We start from the raw sequence: 21,105 nt of genomic DNA, 5'->3' as shown, positions 1-21,105 counted from the left end.
TTTGAGCCAATTCCAACGATACCAAACACTATATATTATGTTTTTGAGAAAACCTGGTTTTGAATTTTTTTCTTTTAGTCTTTTGTTCTTCATTAAAATATTCTTAAATTCTATAATAATGCGTACTTGCAGGCAATTCCTGTTTTGAATGCTAACTGGTGTATTCAGTAAATGAAAAGCATACATGTACAACATGTAATAGGGATATTTAATAATTACCGATGTGCTCTCTCTCTCTCTCTCTCTCTCTCTCTCTCTCTCTCTCTCTCTGACAAATGCGCTGTTTGACATAATTACTTTCATCATATTGTGTTAATATGCATCTTGACAAATATAACTTGATCCAATATAGAAATTAGAGCATTGTCGATGATTAACAAATTGGAATTAATTTATTACTTAATTTATAGAAGCAAAAATACAAACCATCGAATTATTTATTTTTAAAATCCCGAGTTTATTACATTTGACGGAGACTTATGTTCAATGTATTTTCAAATTGATAGAGGTTTTCATTAAAAAAAAATTCATCGGGAGTGTCTGGATAATGTAATGATTTTTGTATAATAAGTATATACCATGCAAATTCCTAGGGTCTTTGTCACAGTATAACTAAATTACGGTTAACTAGTTTGGGTTTTGACTTCTTATGAAAAGTGTGAAATATATTGGATCGGCGAGATATCAGATCTAATCTAAGATCACGGGTATCTTGCGCCGACCCAATATATTTCACACTTTCCGCAAGAAGCCAAGCACTTCTGTTGATTTCAAATACACGGATTAGCTGACCCCCAATTGTTCTATGAAGGCGAAAACCCCTTCGAATTTGCATGGAATGTACAAGTTATACACAGGTCATTGTTATAGTCATACATCATAGTACCGCTAAACCGACAAACATTTTCTTTTTCTTTTAGATAACTTATCGAATGACGAAGTATGACCAAACTGCAGATTGAACTTTATAGAGCCCCGTGCTAACATTATTTATATTTTTCAATGTATTAGAAGGGGTATGTTGCCGGTTAAGTTGTGTAAAATTCTTGACAGGCAATAAGATAACAACAACAAATGGTGCTTAAATTGTCCGATTACGAAAACCTTGGGGGGGGGGGGGGGGGGGTAGTAGTCTGAAACTGTCTCAATTCCCCCTTCCGACTTCAATATCTTAAATCGTGCAGTGGGTAGATCGCTACGAATGTAGCACGGAAAGTCACAGAACAAAAAGTTACAAGGCTAAATCCTTAACTTTCAAGTTTTCAAATTACACCCTCCCCGATTCTACGTCTTTGTAATCCTCGGTGTCAAATGCAACTAGTTCATGAAAAAAAGACTAATATCAATATAAACAGAAATGACTTAACGATTATTTGCTTTTATTCATATACCCTATCGATTATTAAAATCTTTAATTGTTATATGAAATCATTTTAAAATTTAGATGCATTAGATAATGAAAGCAACACACACACACACAGAGAGAGAGAGAGAGAGAGAGAGAGAGAGAGAGGCTTGGTAATCATTGATTATAATATTCATGAATGTATGCAGATACGGGAAGTTTAATACGTTCAGTATAAATCTTGAAAGTATAATTTCTTTCTGTTTAATTATCCATCCACTTTCATTCTGATATTTTTTTTCTTCATTTCTTTACAAGTTAAATTTTTCGGCTGGTCCGGGTTAGGACTAATGAATGAGCCCCCCCCCCCCCCCCCCCCCCCCCCCCCTTCTAAAACGACGTTACATGCTTAGCTGTCCATCTCCCTCTCAGTCAAAAATAAAATAAATACATGCTATATATATATACTACAACATCATTGGATTTACTATATAATTCTTCGATTTCACCCTCATAATGCATGTTAATGCAAGCGGACTATCTAGGCATTTTTTTCCATCTTCGCTAGCCAAGATTATTCGTCCACGAAGGCACAGATGACTCAAAACCCATTACTAGCGGAGATGAGATGAATGTCACCCCCGTATGATGTTATAAACTGACCAAAACCTAGTACGTTTGTTTTACAACTTTCATTCAGAAGACGCGCAAGTTTGTGATTCACTGAATAAACGAGAAAACATCTGCATTTTTATTTCAATCGTTGTCAACTCTATACTTTGTGATATTTCAAGACTACATGTACTCAATTCAATTTATTGGATCTCATAACCATTATGCAATGGTATACAAAAATATAAAGACAAAAAGTTGTTATATATACATTTAGTAAATAATGCATGCGTGTAATGAAGTGTTTATTAGGTTAGGAAAAAAACCCACGTTATTATTAATGTGAAGTATGGGGATTCTAGGTAGTGGAGCACATTTTATTTTATTATTTCTTAATGAAAGTACGGAGTTTTCTAAAGGTTTGTTTAAAAGTAAAGATATTTTTAATTTTTTTTTTTTTTTGTTTAGGTGATAAAATTTTTATTCTTTGCTCACATTGCATCACAGTTGAGTACATAATGAAATTCATTCCCAATTACAACGAAAACCTTAAGTTAAAAATAAACCACTGCTTATGGTACACATTTCTTTGAGCTACTATTTATCAAATTGAAATTACTGGCATGTGATTGTCGTTGTTCATGACCCTTCTTTTATTTGGTGAAATTGTGCTGCACGTGCCGTGAAACAATGTACCGACGAGTGGTGGGAATAACACAGGTGTTTATATACAGGATGTCGAGAATTTCGGCGTTTCATAAAAAGGTGTGAACGTCTGCAGGGAAGTCGACATACGGATATGTACCCAAAATACCAACGTATCATTAAACAACAATAACAAGAATTTAATGATTGATAGCTAATTTCTTAATAATTAATGGGATGGGGGCATGCAGGCTGGCCAAGAGAAAAGGTTTTTTGGGTGAATCATTTCGGATATTATTTCTTTGTTTTATCACACGGAGGTACACGGTGGCATCGACAGAGGTACAGGTGACATCCACGGAGATGGGCGAAGGCATACACGGAGATCCTCCGTGGACTTCAATGTTTAGCTCGCGCGGAAGAAATGGGACTTCAAAGGTGCCGACAATTTTAAAGTCCCACCGTGTTTGGGGCAAATTTGTTCCACCGCGTTGCGTGGAACACGCATAAAACTCGTGTCGTGTACTGTATCTATCAGTGTCTTGTTTCCTTTCTGTTAACATATCTACATACACAGATAAAGTAACCGCTATATCATATATTTATTGCATGATAGTGAGGGAGATATGAAGATTTATTCACCAAAGAAAAATCATATTCCCCGAGGGTGAATAAATTTCCATGTCTCCCGAACATCCATGTAATATTTTTTTTTTTTTTTTGATATACCGAAACAAAGCAAGATTGCAAAAATGCATTTGAAATTGGAGTACGCTCATTTATAAGGTACATGTAGCTGAGATCGCCCTAACGGCAACACCGCGCCGTCAACGTATTAGAAGGTACACACAACGAAATACGGTGATATGATAACCAGTTTTTATGTTTCCATTCTCCTTGAATCCTGGTTTATTTGTTTTATTTTTGTATCAACCAAAACTAGGCGATTTAACTGTGTATCAGAGACCCTCATATTCTGTGGCTAACGGTACCTTCACATTCACGGATTTTTCTTACGGATCCTTACGTAATCCACAAATTCGTAAAAGTGAACGGATTGCTACGATTTAGACACGGATACTGACGAGTGATTTACGAATGTTTGCGATTGACAACGAGTCGGAGATCCGTAAGGACTCGTAAGAAAAATCCGTGAGTGTGAAGGTGGTATTAATCGTAAAGTTTAAGTATGTAATCGTAAAGTAATCGTGTGTGTATATTTACGTATATGTACGTAAAGCGCTCGTTACGACTCTGAACAATCCGTAAAGCGATTGTAACCCGACGTGAATGAAATCGTAAATATCACTTAGGCATTTGTAATAATCCGTAAACAACTCGTACACTATCCGTAACATATCGTAAACTAACCGCAAAGATTCGTAAACAAAACTTTTTACGAGTGTTTTGCGGATTCTTACGAGTAGTTTACGTGTTCTTGCGACCAGTTCACGCTACTTACGGATTGTTACGGGTTATTTACGGAAAATGGAATTCGTGGACAATCGTGAATTCGATTTTATTATTTTTTTTGACGGATCCTTAAGAGTGTGTGCGAGTTGTGACGAGTTATTAACGGATACCGACGAGTGAATTACGAATGCTTGCGAGCGATTGAGTAGAAGTCGGAGATAAGTAAGAACTCTTAAGAAAAATCCGTGAGTGTGAAGGTGGTATTACAAACTATGAAAGTACAATGTACTCGGACTTATTGTGAGATCACAATAAACTTTGTCTGCCTCGCCGTTAAAATGAAAATGCACAAGGCTGTCTATAGAGGTGAAATATGACGGGGAGATATATTTGAGAGAGATTATTAAAGAAACTAAGCTTTTTTTCTTCATTTTGAAGGAAGGTATGAGGGAAAAGATATTTCGGCATAAGGACTTTGCCTTAAAAGGTCAGTAGCACTTGTCCCTGTACTTTATATAAAAAAGCATTTGGACAGAAACGTCAATGAACTGCGAGAAAATGGTAATATCGAAACTAAGCATTGTTGCATGTAGGCCTACAACAGGGGCGGATCCAGGAATGACAGTTAGGGGCGCAACTTAACGAGGCAGGCCTAGGAGATCTGGGGGCCGCCTTGAGACCCCAGTGGGTCCAGGATAGAGGACCAGGGGGCGAAACTCCTAGATTTTACAAGGCTTTAAATATTTCTATGTAGTAATTTTTACTATTTTCTGTCATTTTTTATGAAGAGAATTCAATAAAATAACGCAAATTTTAAGACTTTTTTTGGAAAAAAAATGTAAGTTTCCCCAATATAAGTACATGTAATTCAATAAATCAAAAGAATTTGTCACTTTTTGCTCTCAGAGTGGAAGGAATTGTATCTTCTCTTATTGTTTACATTTATCTGTACATGAGTCCACGATTTACCTTAATTTGAATTTTTTTTAAAGGGGGTGGGTTTATATCACTATACAACACATGCATTCCGTTCTGATCTTCAAATTCCATACACACTCAGACCAACTGACCTTCACCTTATTATTACGTATAGACATAACTTGTGTTACCAGTTTCTACCAACTGGTATATTTACAAAAATAAATAAAGATAAAAAAAAAAAAAATAAAAAAAAGAATTTTCAATTATGAATAATGAAATATTGTATTTCCTAAGTTTAAATTGAATTATAATGCTTTTTTATTGGATGCGTAATCAAGGATTTTAACGGCCTCTGAATAGGGAGGGACAACTACAGCGGCACGGTATGTCCATGTTTGATCTCATCCGATAGAGTTACTGTATCTTGTTTAACTCGAGAATTTTTCACTCGAATGGAAACGTCACCAAGACCGGTGAAGGGCTTCAAATTTAGGCCTTTGCATGGCGCTTACGGCCATTTAACATGTGAGGGTTCTTTAATAATAATAATATCCTTTATTTATACAGGATTGCACAATTAGTTATATAAACTAGTTTACAGTGTGATCCTGTCTATAACATATATACATGTACATATCGAGAACATATATCACAAAGCATGGAAATATCACAATTTATATGCATACAGATAAAAACTAAATGAAAAGAGACAATAAACACACGAGTATCATCGAGGATCAAAGTAATGTTTTAGATAGGCTGATTTAAAAGATGTGGTAGTTGTGCATTTTCTTATAAAATTTGGTAACGAATTCCATAAAATTGCTGCTGAAATGATAAAAGATCTTCTAAAATATTCTGTTTTGGCTCTTGTAACACAAATAAAATTAGTTGAGTTCTGTCTTGCATTTCTTGCGTTTACCTCATTCACAAATCTAAAAACATGCAAATACTTTGGAGTCATATGGTGTAAAACTTTTGACATAAGAATAATTCTTCGATAAATAAAATAGTTAACCAATGGCATCCATCTCAAATTTGATAGCATGCAAGAAGTTGACACTTTGATATGTAAAATGATCCTTGCTGTCCTCTTTTGTAATTTAAAAAGCCTATCAAATGTTAATTAACGACTTAGGACTGTCGCGACGGGGATTCGAACCCCAACCTTCGGCATGCGGGGTGAACGCTCTAGCCTCTAGTCCACCGCGGCGGTCAGTCTCATCCGAAGGAATGCCCGATTTAATCGCTTGTTACGACACTCTGGCCGGTAATTTTGCAGGGCTTACAAATCTCCGCTCTGATATTACAAAACAAATATGAAAGGGAGCAGATCTGTGTGAAACTAGAATAGTAACATAGACACTTACGCAAGACCAACCAAAACACAGAGTTCAAGGTCCTTAGAATGTTTGTCCTAGTCATGATTTTGTGTTTTCGGAGAAACATTAGAGGAACTGATCGCCTAGAGTGTACTGGCACAACTTCCGTGTTTCATTTCCGCAGTTTCAAGAATCCTTACAAAGCAATTCACCTAATCTGTAATGTTAAAATGTAGGACATCTAACGCTACCGAAAAAATGTCGCTACCACATCACACACACACACACACACACACACACACACACACACACACACACACAATATATCTGAAGATTATATATTAATTCTTCATTCAAAAGCTGCAGAAAAAGTAAAATTAAGTCTAGAAAAGTGTTACATTTTTGAATGAAATATTTCATATTACAATCCCTGTGTGTTCAAACTATTAATTTTTTAGGGGCCGATTAAATTATTTGTATGAAAATTATCTCGATTGTTTTCAGGGGGCGGGGGTATACTATATCACTGCTTTGATCTTGATGAAATATATATAGACAAGAACAGATACATCAATAGCTCTGAAAGTGCTTGAAAATGATAATGTACATGCCATTGTAGAAGCATTGTTAAAAGGAATGTAGGACAGAAAGTCACGGACAAAAAGTCACGGACAAAATGACCATGGATAAAGTCACAATAAGAAATTTTATGAAAGTAGGACAAAAAATCACAGGACAAAAAGACACAATTAAAAATTTGATGACCGTAGGACAAAATATCACAGGACAAAAAGGCACAGTTTATAAGAAAGTCAGAAAATAATGAATTTGATATATATTTGAAAACATATCTGTTCTTTTTGTAAAGTTTAAGAATATATGTAAAATTTATATTTTCTATGACAATCTATATCAATTTCAAACTTCAAACTTTAGATTTTGATAATAATTATTATGAAATTGTTAATTCTTTAATCATATTTATTGTAAAAATATATTAATTATTATTAATTAATTAATCTTTTAACAAACAGAGATATTTTTATTGATTTAAAATAAAAATAAGCTTTGTGATACTATTACTATACTACATATCAATGGTTGTCAAAACAAAATCTGATGGCAGACTTATGGTTGGCTTCCTTTCACTCCAAATTATTGTCAGAACAAGAGGGAAGTGAACTGTCATTTAAATTGCTATATAAACAAGTTAAGGATTTTTTGTTTCTTATTAGTTAATAATGAACTGAAAGTAAAATCAAATAACAGTAATAATGATGATATACATTCCCTCAATCTACCTCCCATCCACTGTAAGAAATATCAGGTGTCTGAACAATGGCTTTAGGGAGCATTTGGGTACCATCAGGTTAAAAAAAAAAACTTATCTGTGGATATTAAATAAATGGTTATGTTTCAGGTCAAAATCCAAGAATTGCGGTTAGGGGGGGGGGGGGGGGGGCACTTTATGAAGTTTTACAGATTTTATAGCACTTGAAATATGTCTCCTATTATAGTCATTTGTACTATTTTCTTTCAATTTTGATAAGGTGAAATTAATAAAATGGCGAAAATTTTAAGAGTTTTTTGAAAAAAAAATTAAGTTTTTCCAATAAAGCAATTCAAGAAATAAAAAGATTTTGCCATTTCTTTCTCCGGGAGTGAAAAAAATTATTGCTTTTTTTATCGTTTAGTACATTTTTCTACCACGATTTTCCTTAAATTTGAAATGTTTAGCCGACGCACCCCCCCCCCCCCCCCCCCCCCTTCCTTGAATCCGCCACTGATAATAAACCAAAATCAAACTAGAGTGCATACCAAAACAAAACAAAAATACAAAACCAAAAAACAAACAAAAAAAACCCCAGAAAATTTTCATTGTGATTTTCTTTCCTGTAAAAATAGACAGGGCTCGTGCCTTGTTAAAACTAGATCTCTCAAATACATCTTTGTCTCAGCTTTCGAAATTTAGGTTTCATGCTGTTTTCACAATTTCTTTATCATCAATTAAATACGCAAGTTTCTTTCTTGAGAAAACCGCGTCCATGCCCCTTAAATAAAAGTATGACCGCTACACGCAGCCGGGCGAAACGGGTCTGTCCAAGGCGGAATGTTTTATCGTGTTAAAAAACGTGTGTTGAATTTACTAGTCTGGTATGTGCTGATTTTACAGTTTTTATTATTCTTTATTGCTGAAGACATACGTCTAATGGCATACATATAGAGAGGAACAGGCCCGGAACAAAATTAGCAATGAAACTTGGCTAGTTTAAATCACAGAGTCATTTTATATTTAAACACACTTCAACAAATTTCGTCTCAGGGGTACTAAATTTAGACACTGTTTTCCCCACGTCTATATTTACTGAATTGACGAGCTCCTAAAATTTTCATTGATAGCTTGATACAAGATTTTTCTCCCGTCATTCTGAAACATGGCTTTTAATGTGTTGGTTGTGTGTCTGATATGCCTAATGAGAGGTAGGTTTTTAGTTTATTCATTGATTATAAGTTGATGATGAAATGAAAGTTTTAAAAAAAACAGCGTTTAATGAACTTTTAATTCGTCAGAATGGCGGATCCAGGATTTTACAAAAGGTGGTCCGGGATGTTTTTATTTTATTTTATTTATTTATTTTTTGTATTTCATGTTTATTTGTACACTCGCTTTTATTTATTTTTGGTAAGGAAATAAAGTGATAAATGAATAAGAAGGACAACACAGATTAAAATGAAAAGGGAAAAAAACAGAAAAGAGGAAAAATCTCAGGAAGCCGTAGGATATCGCGAGATTTGATCGGCAGAATATGTAAAGTTAAGAACAAGGGGGGGGGGGGGTAAATCCGCCTATGTGCCAGTCTGTCCATTGAATAAAATACATTGGCTACGATCATAAAATGTTCATTTCGACCAGACAGCAGTTCATAATTGACTTAATGCATATCTGATATGAAGAGCGTAGCTTTATTTTCTCGCCTAAGTATCAATATCTTTTTAGTCAAGTGAGCTTTTCTGATTGACATTTCTCCGTTGTCCGTCGTTGTTGTCTCGTAAACTTTTCACATTTTCATCTTCTCCAGAACCACCACCGAACCAATTTCAACCAAACTTGGCATAAAACATCCTTGGGTGAACGGGATTGATGTTTGTTCAAATGATGAGCCTTGTCCCCTTCAAAGGGGAGATAATCACAATAATAGGGTTGGGTCATTCAAAAAATTTCTTCTCAAGAACCACTGTGCAAGAAAAGTTTACATTTACAAAAAATCTCCCTAATATAAAGCAGATTCAAGTTTGGTAAAATGATTGCCCCCGTGGGTAGGGTGGGGCCATTATAGGAGATTAAAGTTTTACATATAAATATATAGGAACAATCTTTAACAACCTTACCCTCAAGAACCATTTGGCCAGAGAAGTTAACATTTACATGAAAGCTTCCTGACACAGTGAAAATCAAGTTTGTTAACATCTCGGCCCCAAGAGGTAGGGTAAGGTCACAATAGGGGATCAAATTTTTACATACAAAGTTAAAATCTTCTCAAGAATCACTGGGCCATAAAAGTTTATATTTACTTGAAAGCATTCTGACATAGTACATATTAAAATTATTAATAATAATAATAAAAAAGTAATCCACCACCAAGGGGGGGGGGGCACAATAGGGATAAAAGTTTTGCATGCTAACCTAAACCGAAATAGCATCTACTCCCTGAACAATAGCACTCTAATTATTACTAATTCTCGTTTCTTTCTTGCAGGAACATTTGCAACCATCTTGAATTCCGGCGAAATAGAGAACGGAACGTGTCACTTGGAAACATTCAGAGCAGACATTTTGTTGGATTATGACGTCAAAGATGTCCTCATTAACATCGTCACCAAAGACGATGATAATATGTTAGTCCACTGCTCCACAATTAATGACGCCCTAAAGTGTTTTGGTGCAGTGTACAACGAAAGCAGCAACATTATGACATTCAGCACAAAATTCAATCACACTAAACACGCGGGGAAAACGATGTGGGTTAATACTACTTGCGTGAATGGAACTGTCATCAAAGATCCTGTCCTGCTTAAACCATGCGGTGAGTAGTGACGTAATGAGTCTGTGTCAGACGGATACGGTATCTGTCGACATACACTTACTTATCAATTGATGACGTAATTCCAAATCGGCTGTGAATTTTATGGTTCATCCCAGGACAACACAATAGCTTTGTTTTGTTAGTTTTTATAACTACCATATGATTATATAATTCTCTAGAAAAAAGTCTTATTAGCATCTAAATTTGTATAAGGCTTCAGTCGATGATTATATAATTCGTCTTCAAATCGAAGATTAAGAACTCAATATGTTTCAGTATCGGGTTTCACAAAAGAAGGACGACACCACAATACCAGTCACGTGACTATATTATGTGAGCACTCATCCTTTAAGGCCTCGGACACCGGGATACATGTTCACTATCAAAACAACACCTTGGCAACATGTTGGTCACAGCAACACGCCTGTACTCCTGGAGCGACGGGTAGGTAGATCTCATTTGCATGCGGCTATGATAAGTAAAATTTTAAAAAAACTACATGTGCTGGTGCATGTCAGTTCCGCTGTTTTCACTTTAGAAGAAATCCCGTGGGGATCCGGGTTAAGATAAGTCCTCAGTACCCCTTGCTTGTCGTAAGAGGCGACTAAATGGGGTGATTCTTAGAATGGGACCGCAAAAACGGAGGTCACGTGTCACAGCAGGCGTGGCACGATAAAGATCCCTCCCTGCTCAATGGTCATAAGCGCTGAGCATAGGCCTTAATTTTGAAGTCCTTCACCGTCAATGGTTACGTCTCCATATGAGTGAAAAATTCTCAAGCGGGACATTAAACAATATACAGCTAATGAACCTCTAAAAGAATTACTCTCAATTTTTTTTTATAATACAGCACTTTAAATGATATATAGAAATATGCAAGAAGTTAAGTCAAAATATTTTCTAGGTAACTGTAAATGACGACTCTCAATATTTTTTCAGGTTTGACCAATGGTGTTCAGTACACTACTCCATATAAACCTGGAATGAAATTCTCCTGTTCATTGGACGGTCAGAATATTCCGATTTCAGTACACGAACAAACAACCAATAACCCAGGTAATGCAGATAGTCTTCATTTATCAAGTAATGGAATAATTTATTTACACAACAAGAACCTGGGAAATTCCCGGAAGTTCAGAATCTGTGAGACTCTCGGACTAGCACTTTTGTTAAATCACTTATTATTTTTTGAAGCATTTTCAAAAGAAACCGCGGACGTATTGAGAGTTCTAAATTTGAAAAAAAAAATGTGCTCTAAATTAAACGGATGTGTTTTCTTCTTAGCAGGATCCACGTCTGAACAGAGCAAAAAAGGCTCTGGTGTCCGGGGGGCGTGGTCAGTGTTCTTGACCTTTGCCCTTCCTGTCCTCGTATATATCCTTCATGATATTTCTACATGAAAACAGCTGGACATACTCTCGGTATCTTCTCGTGATACCCAAACCCAGTGTAGTTTTCCTCGGCATACCGTGAATGACTGACTCTACTCTGAGGAAGCGAGAGAAGCGCCACACCCCGGATGACTGACTCTACTCTAGCGAAGGGAAATAAGACGGCACTCCGCACACCGTGAATGACTGTCCCTCACTGGGAAAGAACGGGAGCATTGTCATAATATTCACGAATCATTCCTGCCCGTCGTCGGAACTGTCGAAAACTGTGTTCCTCCAAGAATTCTGGTGTCTCAGTTTTTGTTGTAAATATTTTGAAATCCCTCCATATGCTGCTTAAATTAATTCAGCCTTTCATGATCTTTACTTCTTGTGGTAAAATATTATTATTATTTTATTCATTTATAAAGCGTAAAATTATCTATAGCTTCTATGCGCTGTATATTCGTTTGGTGGTTTATTTTTGTATCCTTCTGGAGGCTTTTACAGCCATTGATTTTGTACATGAATAAGAATGACTCTCTATATCCGCCACTTCATATAGGATCTGGATGTTTGTACGCCCATTAATGTTGTAAATGGATACTAATTATCCTTTAGAATAAAAACGAATCAAAATGAAGTTTGTGTGAGTTCATTTAGTCTGTAAATTAATGGTGTATCTCGATTATCAAATGCAATTAACATTTCGTGAGTAATTCATCCTTCTGTCGAAACATTTTATACTTGGGTAGATCAACGGTTGCTACGTACAGGGCCTCTCATAGGGTGATTATTTAGGCGTCAACTACAGAATCGATCAAAAGTTTATATCCAATATTTGTTTTTCCCCATTGAAAGAATATCCTGGGTAAATTAATGATAGGTTATATCTAAACGTCATACGTAGTTGTGCTAAGTATAATAACATAAATATTACACGCAGTTGTACTATGTAAAGTAACAGAAAATTGTTATACAGTAGTAATATGTGTGATAACAGAACATTTATACGCAGTAGTACTACGCATGATGACAGAAAACACTAACATTCATATCTATGTAGCAAAAACAAAAGTGTTTCCAATAACGCAAAATAATGATAATTCCATAAGTTGTCACCATGTTGTATTTCGCATACACAATCCCCACAACCCCCACACCTCTCCTCAATCCCCACACCTCTCCACAACACTCACATCTCTCCACAACCCCCACACCTCTCCAAAACCCCCACACCTCTCCTCAACCCCCACACCTCTCCACAACACCCACACATCTCCAGAACACCCACACCTCTCCACAACCCCCACACCTCTCCACAACACCCACACCTCTCCACAACACCCACACCTCTCCACAGCACCCACATCTCTCCACAACACCCACATCTCTCCACAACACCCACACCTCTCCACAGCACCCACACCTCTCCACAACCCCCACACCTCTCCACAGCACCCACACCTCTCCAGTGATACAAAACATCCACACCTCCCCACAACACCCACACCTCTCCACAACACCCACACCTCTCCACAGCACCCACATCTCTCCACAACACCCACATCTCTCCACAACACCCACATCTCTCCACAACACCCGCACCTCTCCACAACACCCACACCTCTTCACAACACCCACACCCACACCTCTCCGGTTATATCACTGTGTACTTCTAGACAAATGTGAACGCGTTGAAAATAGCAAAAAATAAAGAAACAAAATGTGATGATCGGCTTCACTCGCCTGTATATACCGCACACCTGTGTATACCGTACAGAATATTATACCTGTATATATCGGACAAAATATTACAACTGTGTATACTGTACAAAACATTACACCTCTGTATATCGTACACAATAGCACACCTCTGTACACCGAACAAATTTTACACCTCTGTATATCGTACAAAATATTACACCTCTGTACACCGGACAAATTTTACACCTCTGTATATCGTACAAAATATTACACCTGTATATACCGTACAAAATAGTACACCTGTATATACCGTGCAAAATATTACACCTGTATCCATCGTACATAATATTACATCTTTGTATACCGTACAGAATATTACACCAGTATATACTGTACATAATATTACACCTGTATATACTGCACCGAATATTACACCTGTGTATACAGTACAGAGTATTACACCAGTATATACCGTACAAAATATTACACCTGTATATACCGTACAGAATATTACACCAGTATATACCGTACAGAATATTACACCTGTGTATACCGTACAAAATATTACACCTGTATATACCGTACAGAATATTACACCAGTATATACCGTACAGAATATTACACCTGTGTATACCGTACAGAATATTACACCTGCATGCAGTACAAAATATTACACCTGTATGTGCTTTTCGTAAAAGATGACTAAATGGTGCACCAGTCTTTCGGATGAGACAGCATAAAACAGTAAAATGGCTTCCCGTGTCACAGCAGATGTGGAATGATTTTAAAGATCCCTCCCTGCTTAAAGGCCGGAGTAAATCATGAGGTGTTGACGTGAAAGTCGTCGTGTTGCTATATTTAGACACATGTTCCGTTACATGTAAATCCAGGGGGATTTCAAAAGACCGTTTCCCCATTTCCAACCCCCGAAGAAACCAAATAATGATAACAACTTTTAAGAATGTTCAGGAATCATCAATGAAATTTTAAGTCTCTTTGTGTACCCCGATTATTGCCGAATTCATGTATAATGCGCCGACTTTTTGTCTTTGATCCGCCACTAAATGCATATGTGTGTATGTAAATGTGTATATATCTATATGTATTTCACATTTAGTCGTCTAATTTAGTCGTCTAATATAGACGTTTTTATAAATCATCATTCTCAATACTTTTACTTTGTATCACAATTTCTGTATAACAAACCGACCGTAACTTTTGAAATTCAAAGTAACGTGTAAAATCGCATTATTTAGAAAAGAAGTACAATGTATCAATATTATAAGCATATTAAATCATTACAAATGACTAAAATCGTAATATGTCAACTTCTTATAAATATATATATTTTTGTGTACATTAATCTTCAATTTAGCATTTAAATTCACCCATGCAGTTAAGCTATGAGAATAGAAACGCTATATTTTACAGAAACACGGTATTTTACAACGTAACGAGAACCCTAACGTCCTTAGATTTATTATATATATATATATATATATATATATATATATATATAATGATATTCACCAATCAAGGGCCCTCGGAAGGGGGGGGGGGTGTACAGGTTAACAAGCAATTAATTGTAAAATTGTAACAATGAAAATAAATAACAATCACTCAGAAGTACACTGTACAAAAGGTAATACTGACAGAGTTCACACTTCTACAGGTAATACTGACAGAGTTCACACTTCTACAGGTAATACTGACACAGTTCATACTTCTACAGGTAATACTGACAGAGTTCACACTTCTACAGGTAATACTGACAGAGTTCACACTTCTGCGCTGCATATATCTATAATTAGGGCTTTCCACCTTTCTGTGGAAAGACCTATTGATATTCTTCTGTTTATTAGGTCTTTCCATCTTTCTGTGGAAAGACCTATTGATATTCTTCTGTTTATTAGGGCTTTCCACCTTTCAGTGGAAAGTCCTATTGTTATTGTTCTGTTTATTATTATTATTATTATTTTCCTGCCGTCAAAAAAAATCTTCGTCTTAAGACTTATCGAAAAACTTTATAGTCCATCATATAGCACTTCTTGAGAAACGAATACAGTTCACCCTGCGTAATTGAACTTTGACCCCTTACGGAGTTATTTGACCTTTCGCAGAAATCATTGTTAGCACTTCTACTTTGTAACCGTAAATGATAGGAGGATGAAACCTTTTCTAAAACATAGAGGGTAATTAGTAGAAGCAAAGAATTTAAAATGAAGGGATTCGGTGTCCCCTAAAGGGAGTTAATGCCTCTTTATGTTTTGCGATATATTCGTAAAACATGTCGAGCTTGAGCACGGTTTGTCGTAGAGACATGGGACCAACTGGAATAGGATCGGTGACCTTTGACCTTGAAAATTAGGTCAAGGTCAAAGGTCAAGGTCATCAGAAAAGAGGAAAAAATAGCACTTTTTATACTCTCTTTCCTGCTTAAGATAGCGTTGAAATATTATATGGGTAAGTATTGACTTCTTGATTGGTTTTGATAGTATGCATTACAACTTTGAACTCTGACCCTTCTGTGAATTTCGGAGACTCGCGTCGAAAACCTTGTTATCGCTACTCCTACTTAACGGAAAGTCATAGAGACACGAAACCTTCGCTAATGAATTCACAGTAAAACCCTCTTGCAAAGAAAAAATAATCAAAGGGATACGAAAACCCTTAAGCATAGTTATTGCCCCTGAAAGTCTCCAATATCATTATCTAAGCCTATAACTTTTATATTAATATAGATAGAGACATGGGACCACTTGCATTAAGACCGATGACCTTTGACCTTCAAAATGAGGTCAAGGTCAAAGGTCAAGGTCACGCATCCAGGGGCCAGTCTCCACGAGTAAGGCCAACCCACCCATCACGCCTGTCGTCCCCAAGGAAGAAACCCCCCACCCTTCAAGTGATCTGTCTGTCATCAGCTGTTTATAATACACTATTTTGACCGGTTTCATGCCCAACAACAGGATTTTTGAGGTTTGACCTTGAACGTGGGTCAAGGTCAAAGGTCAAGGTCACGCATCCAGGGGCCAGTCTCCACGAGTAAGGCCAACCCACCCATCACGCCTGTCGTCCCCAAGGAAGAAACCCCCCACCCTTCAAGTGATCTGTCTGTCATCAGCTGTTTATAATACACTATTTTGACCGGTTTCATGCCCAACAACAGGATTTTTGAGGTTTGACCTTGAAAGTGGGTCAAGGTCAAAGGTCAAGGTCACGCATCCAGGGGCCAGTCTCCACGAGTAAGGCCAACCCACCCATCACGCCTGTCGTCCCCAAGGAAGAAATCCCCCACCCTTCAAGTGATCTGATTGTGATCAGCTGTTTCAATACACTATTTTGACCGGTCTCATGCCATGCAACAATTACAGGATTCTAGCTAATCTGACCTACACCTACACATCTGACCTACACCCACTTCTTCCATTTCTTGACTGTCTTGTCAATCAAACATGAATTCCATTTACATTCATGAAAAGACATAGGCCAGATTCAATTGTCTGCCTGCATCAACATAAAGACTAAGTTGTTTTTTTTTATAATGATGATGCAACTTTACTTGACAGTTGAACTCATTGACATTCCATCCCGACTGTCATTGTCAACAAATAAACACTTACCTGCAGGATCAGATGGGATGCAGTACTCCTATTCTCCGTTCAGATATCCTACATGCACTCAGACACTTTCTAATTCACCGGCCGCCATTTTGGTTGTTTGTTGTCAAAGCCTATCAATCCGTATATGCATGCCTCCTTGGGTGAAATGACTGAAAGACATTGTCTCCGTGAATTAGAACACATAGGATGAGCCATTACAAACTGTATATTCAATTCCACAATCCACAACACACACGGTCAAATCCAGTGCATCTTCACAACATCTGACAACATGAGGCTTGTATAGACTCCCAGCATGCACCAGCAGTTACTACAATCTAGGAAAATGGCACATCCGGTTTCTTTGCACCTCCAAATATCACATCTAACAGGTCCAAAGTCACCCCAAACACCTGCACAAGTCCCATTACACTTTTACCTGATATGTGCATATGTGCTGGCTACCCAACACCCACACCCCTTTTCTCCCTCAAATTTGACGGGTACTTAATGCGAAACCAAGCATTGAACACACCTCAACACTCAAATTTAGGCGGCAAATTTGAATTTCTTTTCTAGCCAAATCCATTTTTTTTTTTTTTTTTTTTTTGGTGAGGGTGGGGTGGGGTAGGGGGGGGGGGGCTTTTAGCATTTCAACACTACTGAAAAACCGCTAGAAGGTGGGAAGCCCTCTAATTGTTCGCGAACAATTAGGATCACTAGTTATTATTATTATTATTATTATTTTTCCTCCCCGTGATTTTGAGTTTCAAGATTTATCGAAAAGATTTATAGTCCATAAGAATGTACTCCTTAAAAGATTTTGGCAGTTCACCCTGCGTATATGAACTTTGACCCTCAAGGAGTTATTGCCCCTTTTGCAATAAAAGCTTGTTATCGCTACTCCTCCGAAACCGTACACCGTAAAGATACCAAACCTTCACCAATGTCTTCGACTAGTCAAGGAGACTCTTCAATCTATTCATTGCGAAATGATTCTTCGACCCCTTTTATGAGTTATTGCCCCTGAAAGTTTTTGATTTTTACAAATACTTGAAAAAATTTAAGACCATTTATCCTAGAGACATGGGACTAACTGCATTAGAATCTTCATCCTTTGACCTTTTGATTTACATCAAGGTCAAAGGTCAAGGTCATTCAAAATATGAGAAATTTAGATCTTTTTATATCTCTTTTGTCTTTCAAGATATACTACATATCCTTGCATCTTTATTTTGTCCTTTTAAATCTATTTTAAAGATTTAATTCCTGTACCTTAAGACTGACCCTTTTAAAAGTTATTGCCCCTTAGAGTATTAACCTTGTTATCGCTACTCCTCCGAAACCGTACACCGTAAAGATACCAAACCTTCACCAATGTCTTCGACTAGTCAAGGAGACTCTTCAATTTATTCATTGCACAAAGATTCTTCGACCCCTTTTATGAGTTATTGCCCCTGAAAGTTTTTCATTTTTACAAATAATTGAAAAAAATTAAAATCAGTTATCCTAGAGACATGGGACTAACTGCATTAGAATCTTCATCCTTTCACCTTTTAATTTATGTCAAGGTCAAAGGTCAAGGTCATTCAAAATAGGAGAAATTTAGCTCTTTTTATATCTCTTTTGTCTTTCAACATATACTACATATCCTTGCATCTTTAGTATGTCGTTTTAAATCTATTTTAAAGATTTAATTCCTGTACCCTAAGATTGACCCCTTTAAAAGTTATTGCCCTTTACAGTATTAACCTTGTTATCGCTACTCCTCTGAAACCATAGACCGTAGAGACACCAAACCTTCACCAATGTCTTCAACTATTCAAGGAGACTCTTCAATCTATTCATTGCGATAATATTCTTCGACCCCTTTAGGAGTTATTGCCCCTGAAAGTTTTTCATTTTTAGAAATAATTGAAAAAAATTAAAACCATTTATCCTAGAGACATGGGACCAACTGCATTAGAATCTTCATCCTTTGACCTTTTAATTTATGTCAAGGTCAAAGGTCAAGGTCATTCAACATATGAGAAATTTAGCTCTTTTTATATCTCTTTTGTCTTTCAACATATACTACATATCATTGCATCTTTAGTATGTCCTTTTAAATTTATTTTAAAGATTTAATTCCTGTACCCTAAGATTGACCCCTTTTAAAAGTTATTGCCCTTTACAGTATTAACCTTGTTATCGCTACTCCTCTGAAACCATAGACCGTAGAGACACCAAACCTTCACCAATGTCTTCAACTATTCAAGATGACTCTTCAATTTTTTCATTGCGAAAAGATTCTTCGACCCCTTTTATGAGTTATTGCCCCTGAAAGTTTTTGATTTTTACAAATAATTAAAAAAAAATAAAACCATTTATCCTAGAGACATGGGACCAACTGCATTAGAATCTCCATTCTTTGACCTTTTAATTTATGTCAAGGTCAAAGGTCAAGGTCATTCAAAATATGAGAAATTTAGCTCTTTTTAGATCTCTTTTGTCTTTCAACATATACTACATATAATTGAATCTTTAGTATGTCCTTTTAAATCTATTTTAAAGATTTAATTCCTGTACCTTAAGACTGACCCCTTTAAAAGTTATTGCCCCTTAGAGTATTAACCTTGTTATCGCTACTCCTCCGAAACCGTACACCGTAAAGATACCAAACCTTCACCAATGTCTTCGACTAGTCAAGGAGACTCTTCAATCTATTCATTGCGAAAAGATTCTTCGACCCCTTTTATGAGTTATTGCCCCTGAAAGTTTTTGATTTTTACAAATAATTAAAAAAAATTAAAACCATTTATCCTAGAGACATGGGACCAACTGCATTAGAATCTCCATTCTTTGACCTTTTAATTTATGTCAAGGTCAAAGGTCAAGGTCATTCAAAATATGAGAAATTTAGCTCTTTTTATATCTCTTTTGTCTTTCAACATATACTACATATAATTTAATCTTTAGTATGTCCTTTTAAATCCATTTTAAAGATTTGATACCTGTACCCTAAGACTGATCCCTTTAAAAGTTATTTCCCCTTACATTATTAACCTTGTTATCGCTACCCCTTTGAAACCATAGACCATAGAGACACCAAACCTTCACCAATGTCTTCGGTTTCTCAAAGCACAACTTCAACATTTTCAGTGTGAAAGGATCCGCTGACCCCTTATATGAGTTATTGCCCTTTTATGTGTTTGTGCTAATCATTAACTTTTAAACGTATAATCATAGAAACATGGGACCAACTGCAATGTGATCATTGACCTTTGACCCTGAATATTAGGTAAAGGTCAAAGGTCAAAGTTACTTCAAATATTGAGATTTTAGCTCTTTTTATATCTCTTTTGTCTTTCAACATACATCATTTTTCATTGCATCATTAGTATGTTCTTTTAAAACTAATTAAAACATCTTTCTTGGCCCTTAAACCGGGCTCCTTTAAAAATTATTACCCATCTTACAAATAAAGCTTGTTATCACTAGTCCTTCGAAACCGTTCACCCTGGAGATACCAAACCTTAATCATTAATGTTTTGTACTGATTTAGTAGACTCTTCAATCTATTCAGTGCGAAAAGATTCACCAACCCCTTTAAATAGTTATGGCCCCTGAAAGTTTTGCAAGTTTACATTGACTTGAAAGTTTTTTGGCCTCATTTGACCTACTGAAGAATGGATCAAGATTGAAGGTCAAGAAACAAATCCAGAAAAGGTGGAAAGACCTCTAATTGTTCGCGAACAATTAGGATTACTAGTTATTATTATTATTATTAGGTCTTTCCACCTTTCTGTGGAAAGACCTATTGATATTCTTCTGTTTATTAGGTCTTTCCACCTTTCTGTGGAAAGACCTATTGATATTCTTCTGTTTATTATTAGGTCTTTCCACCTTTCTGTGGAAAGACCTATTGATATTCTTCTGTTTATTATTATTATTATTATTATTATTTTTCCTCCCTGTGATTTTGAGTTTCAAGATTTATCGAAAAGATTTATAGTCCATAAGAATGTACTCCTTAAAAGATTTTGGCAGTTCACCCTGCGTATATGAACTTTGACCCCTCAAGTAGTTATTGCCCCTTTTGCA

At 36.3% G+C, this 21,105-nt stretch overlaps 2 protein-coding genes across 3 annotated transcripts; both read left to right on the top strand.

The window, feature by feature from the left end:
- The first annotated feature begins 8,610 nt into the window (after window positions 1-8,610).
- LOC130049884 (uncharacterized) lies at window positions 8,611-12,356 on the top strand. Of its 2 annotated transcripts, none has more exons than XM_056148094.1 (5): window positions 8,611-8,739; window positions 10,017-10,343; window positions 10,620-10,787; window positions 11,283-11,399; window positions 11,631-12,356. In XM_056148094.1, exons 1-5 carry the CDS (start codon window positions 8,694-8,696, stop codon window positions 11,741-11,743), a joined length of 771 nt encoding a protein of 256 aa, XP_056004069.1. In that variant the 5' UTR covers window positions 8,611-8,693; the 3' UTR covers window positions 11,744-12,356. The 2 variants fall into 2 exon arrangements, with proteins under 2 accessions (XP_056004069.1, XP_056004068.1); XM_056148093.1 differs by having other exon boundaries at window positions 11,628-12,356.
- A 480-nt stretch (window positions 12,357-12,836) lies between these two features.
- Window positions 12,837-13,430, top strand: LOC125662220 (uncharacterized). Its single transcript, XM_048894401.2, has one exon. The coding sequence runs from the start codon at window positions 12,837-12,839 to the stop codon at window positions 13,428-13,430; it is 594 nt and encodes a 197-aa protein (XP_048750358.2).
- The last annotated feature ends 7,675 nt before the right edge of the window (window positions 13,431-21,105 follow it).

This window comes from Ostrea edulis, chromosome 8, assembly GCF_947568905.1.
Source record: "Ostrea edulis chromosome 8, xbOstEdul1.1, whole genome shotgun sequence".
NCBI classification, from domain to species: Eukaryota; Metazoa; Mollusca; class Bivalvia; order Ostreida; family Ostreidae; genus Ostrea; species Ostrea edulis.
Note: the sequence above shows the minus strand (reverse complement) of the source record. Positions and strands in the feature narration are given on the sequence as shown.

Bases quoted from the DNA above. Each gene is read 5' to 3' on its own strand.
- LOC130049884 (XM_056148093.1), top strand. From the start codon at position 8,694: ATGGCTTTTAATGTGTTGGTTGTGTGTCTGATATGCCTAATGAGAG. The intron at 8,740-10,016 runs GTAGGTTTTTAG...TCTTTCTTGCAG, and splicing joins TCTGATATGCCTAATGAGAG to GAACATTTGCAACCATCTTG. The intron at 11,400-11,627 runs GTAATGCAGATA...TTTTCTTCTTAG, and splicing joins ACAAACAACCAATAACCCAG to CAGGATCCACGTCTGAACAG.
- LOC125662220 (XM_048894401.2), top strand. From the start codon at position 12,837: ATGTTGTATTTCGCATACACAATCCCCACAACCCCCACACCTCTCCTC.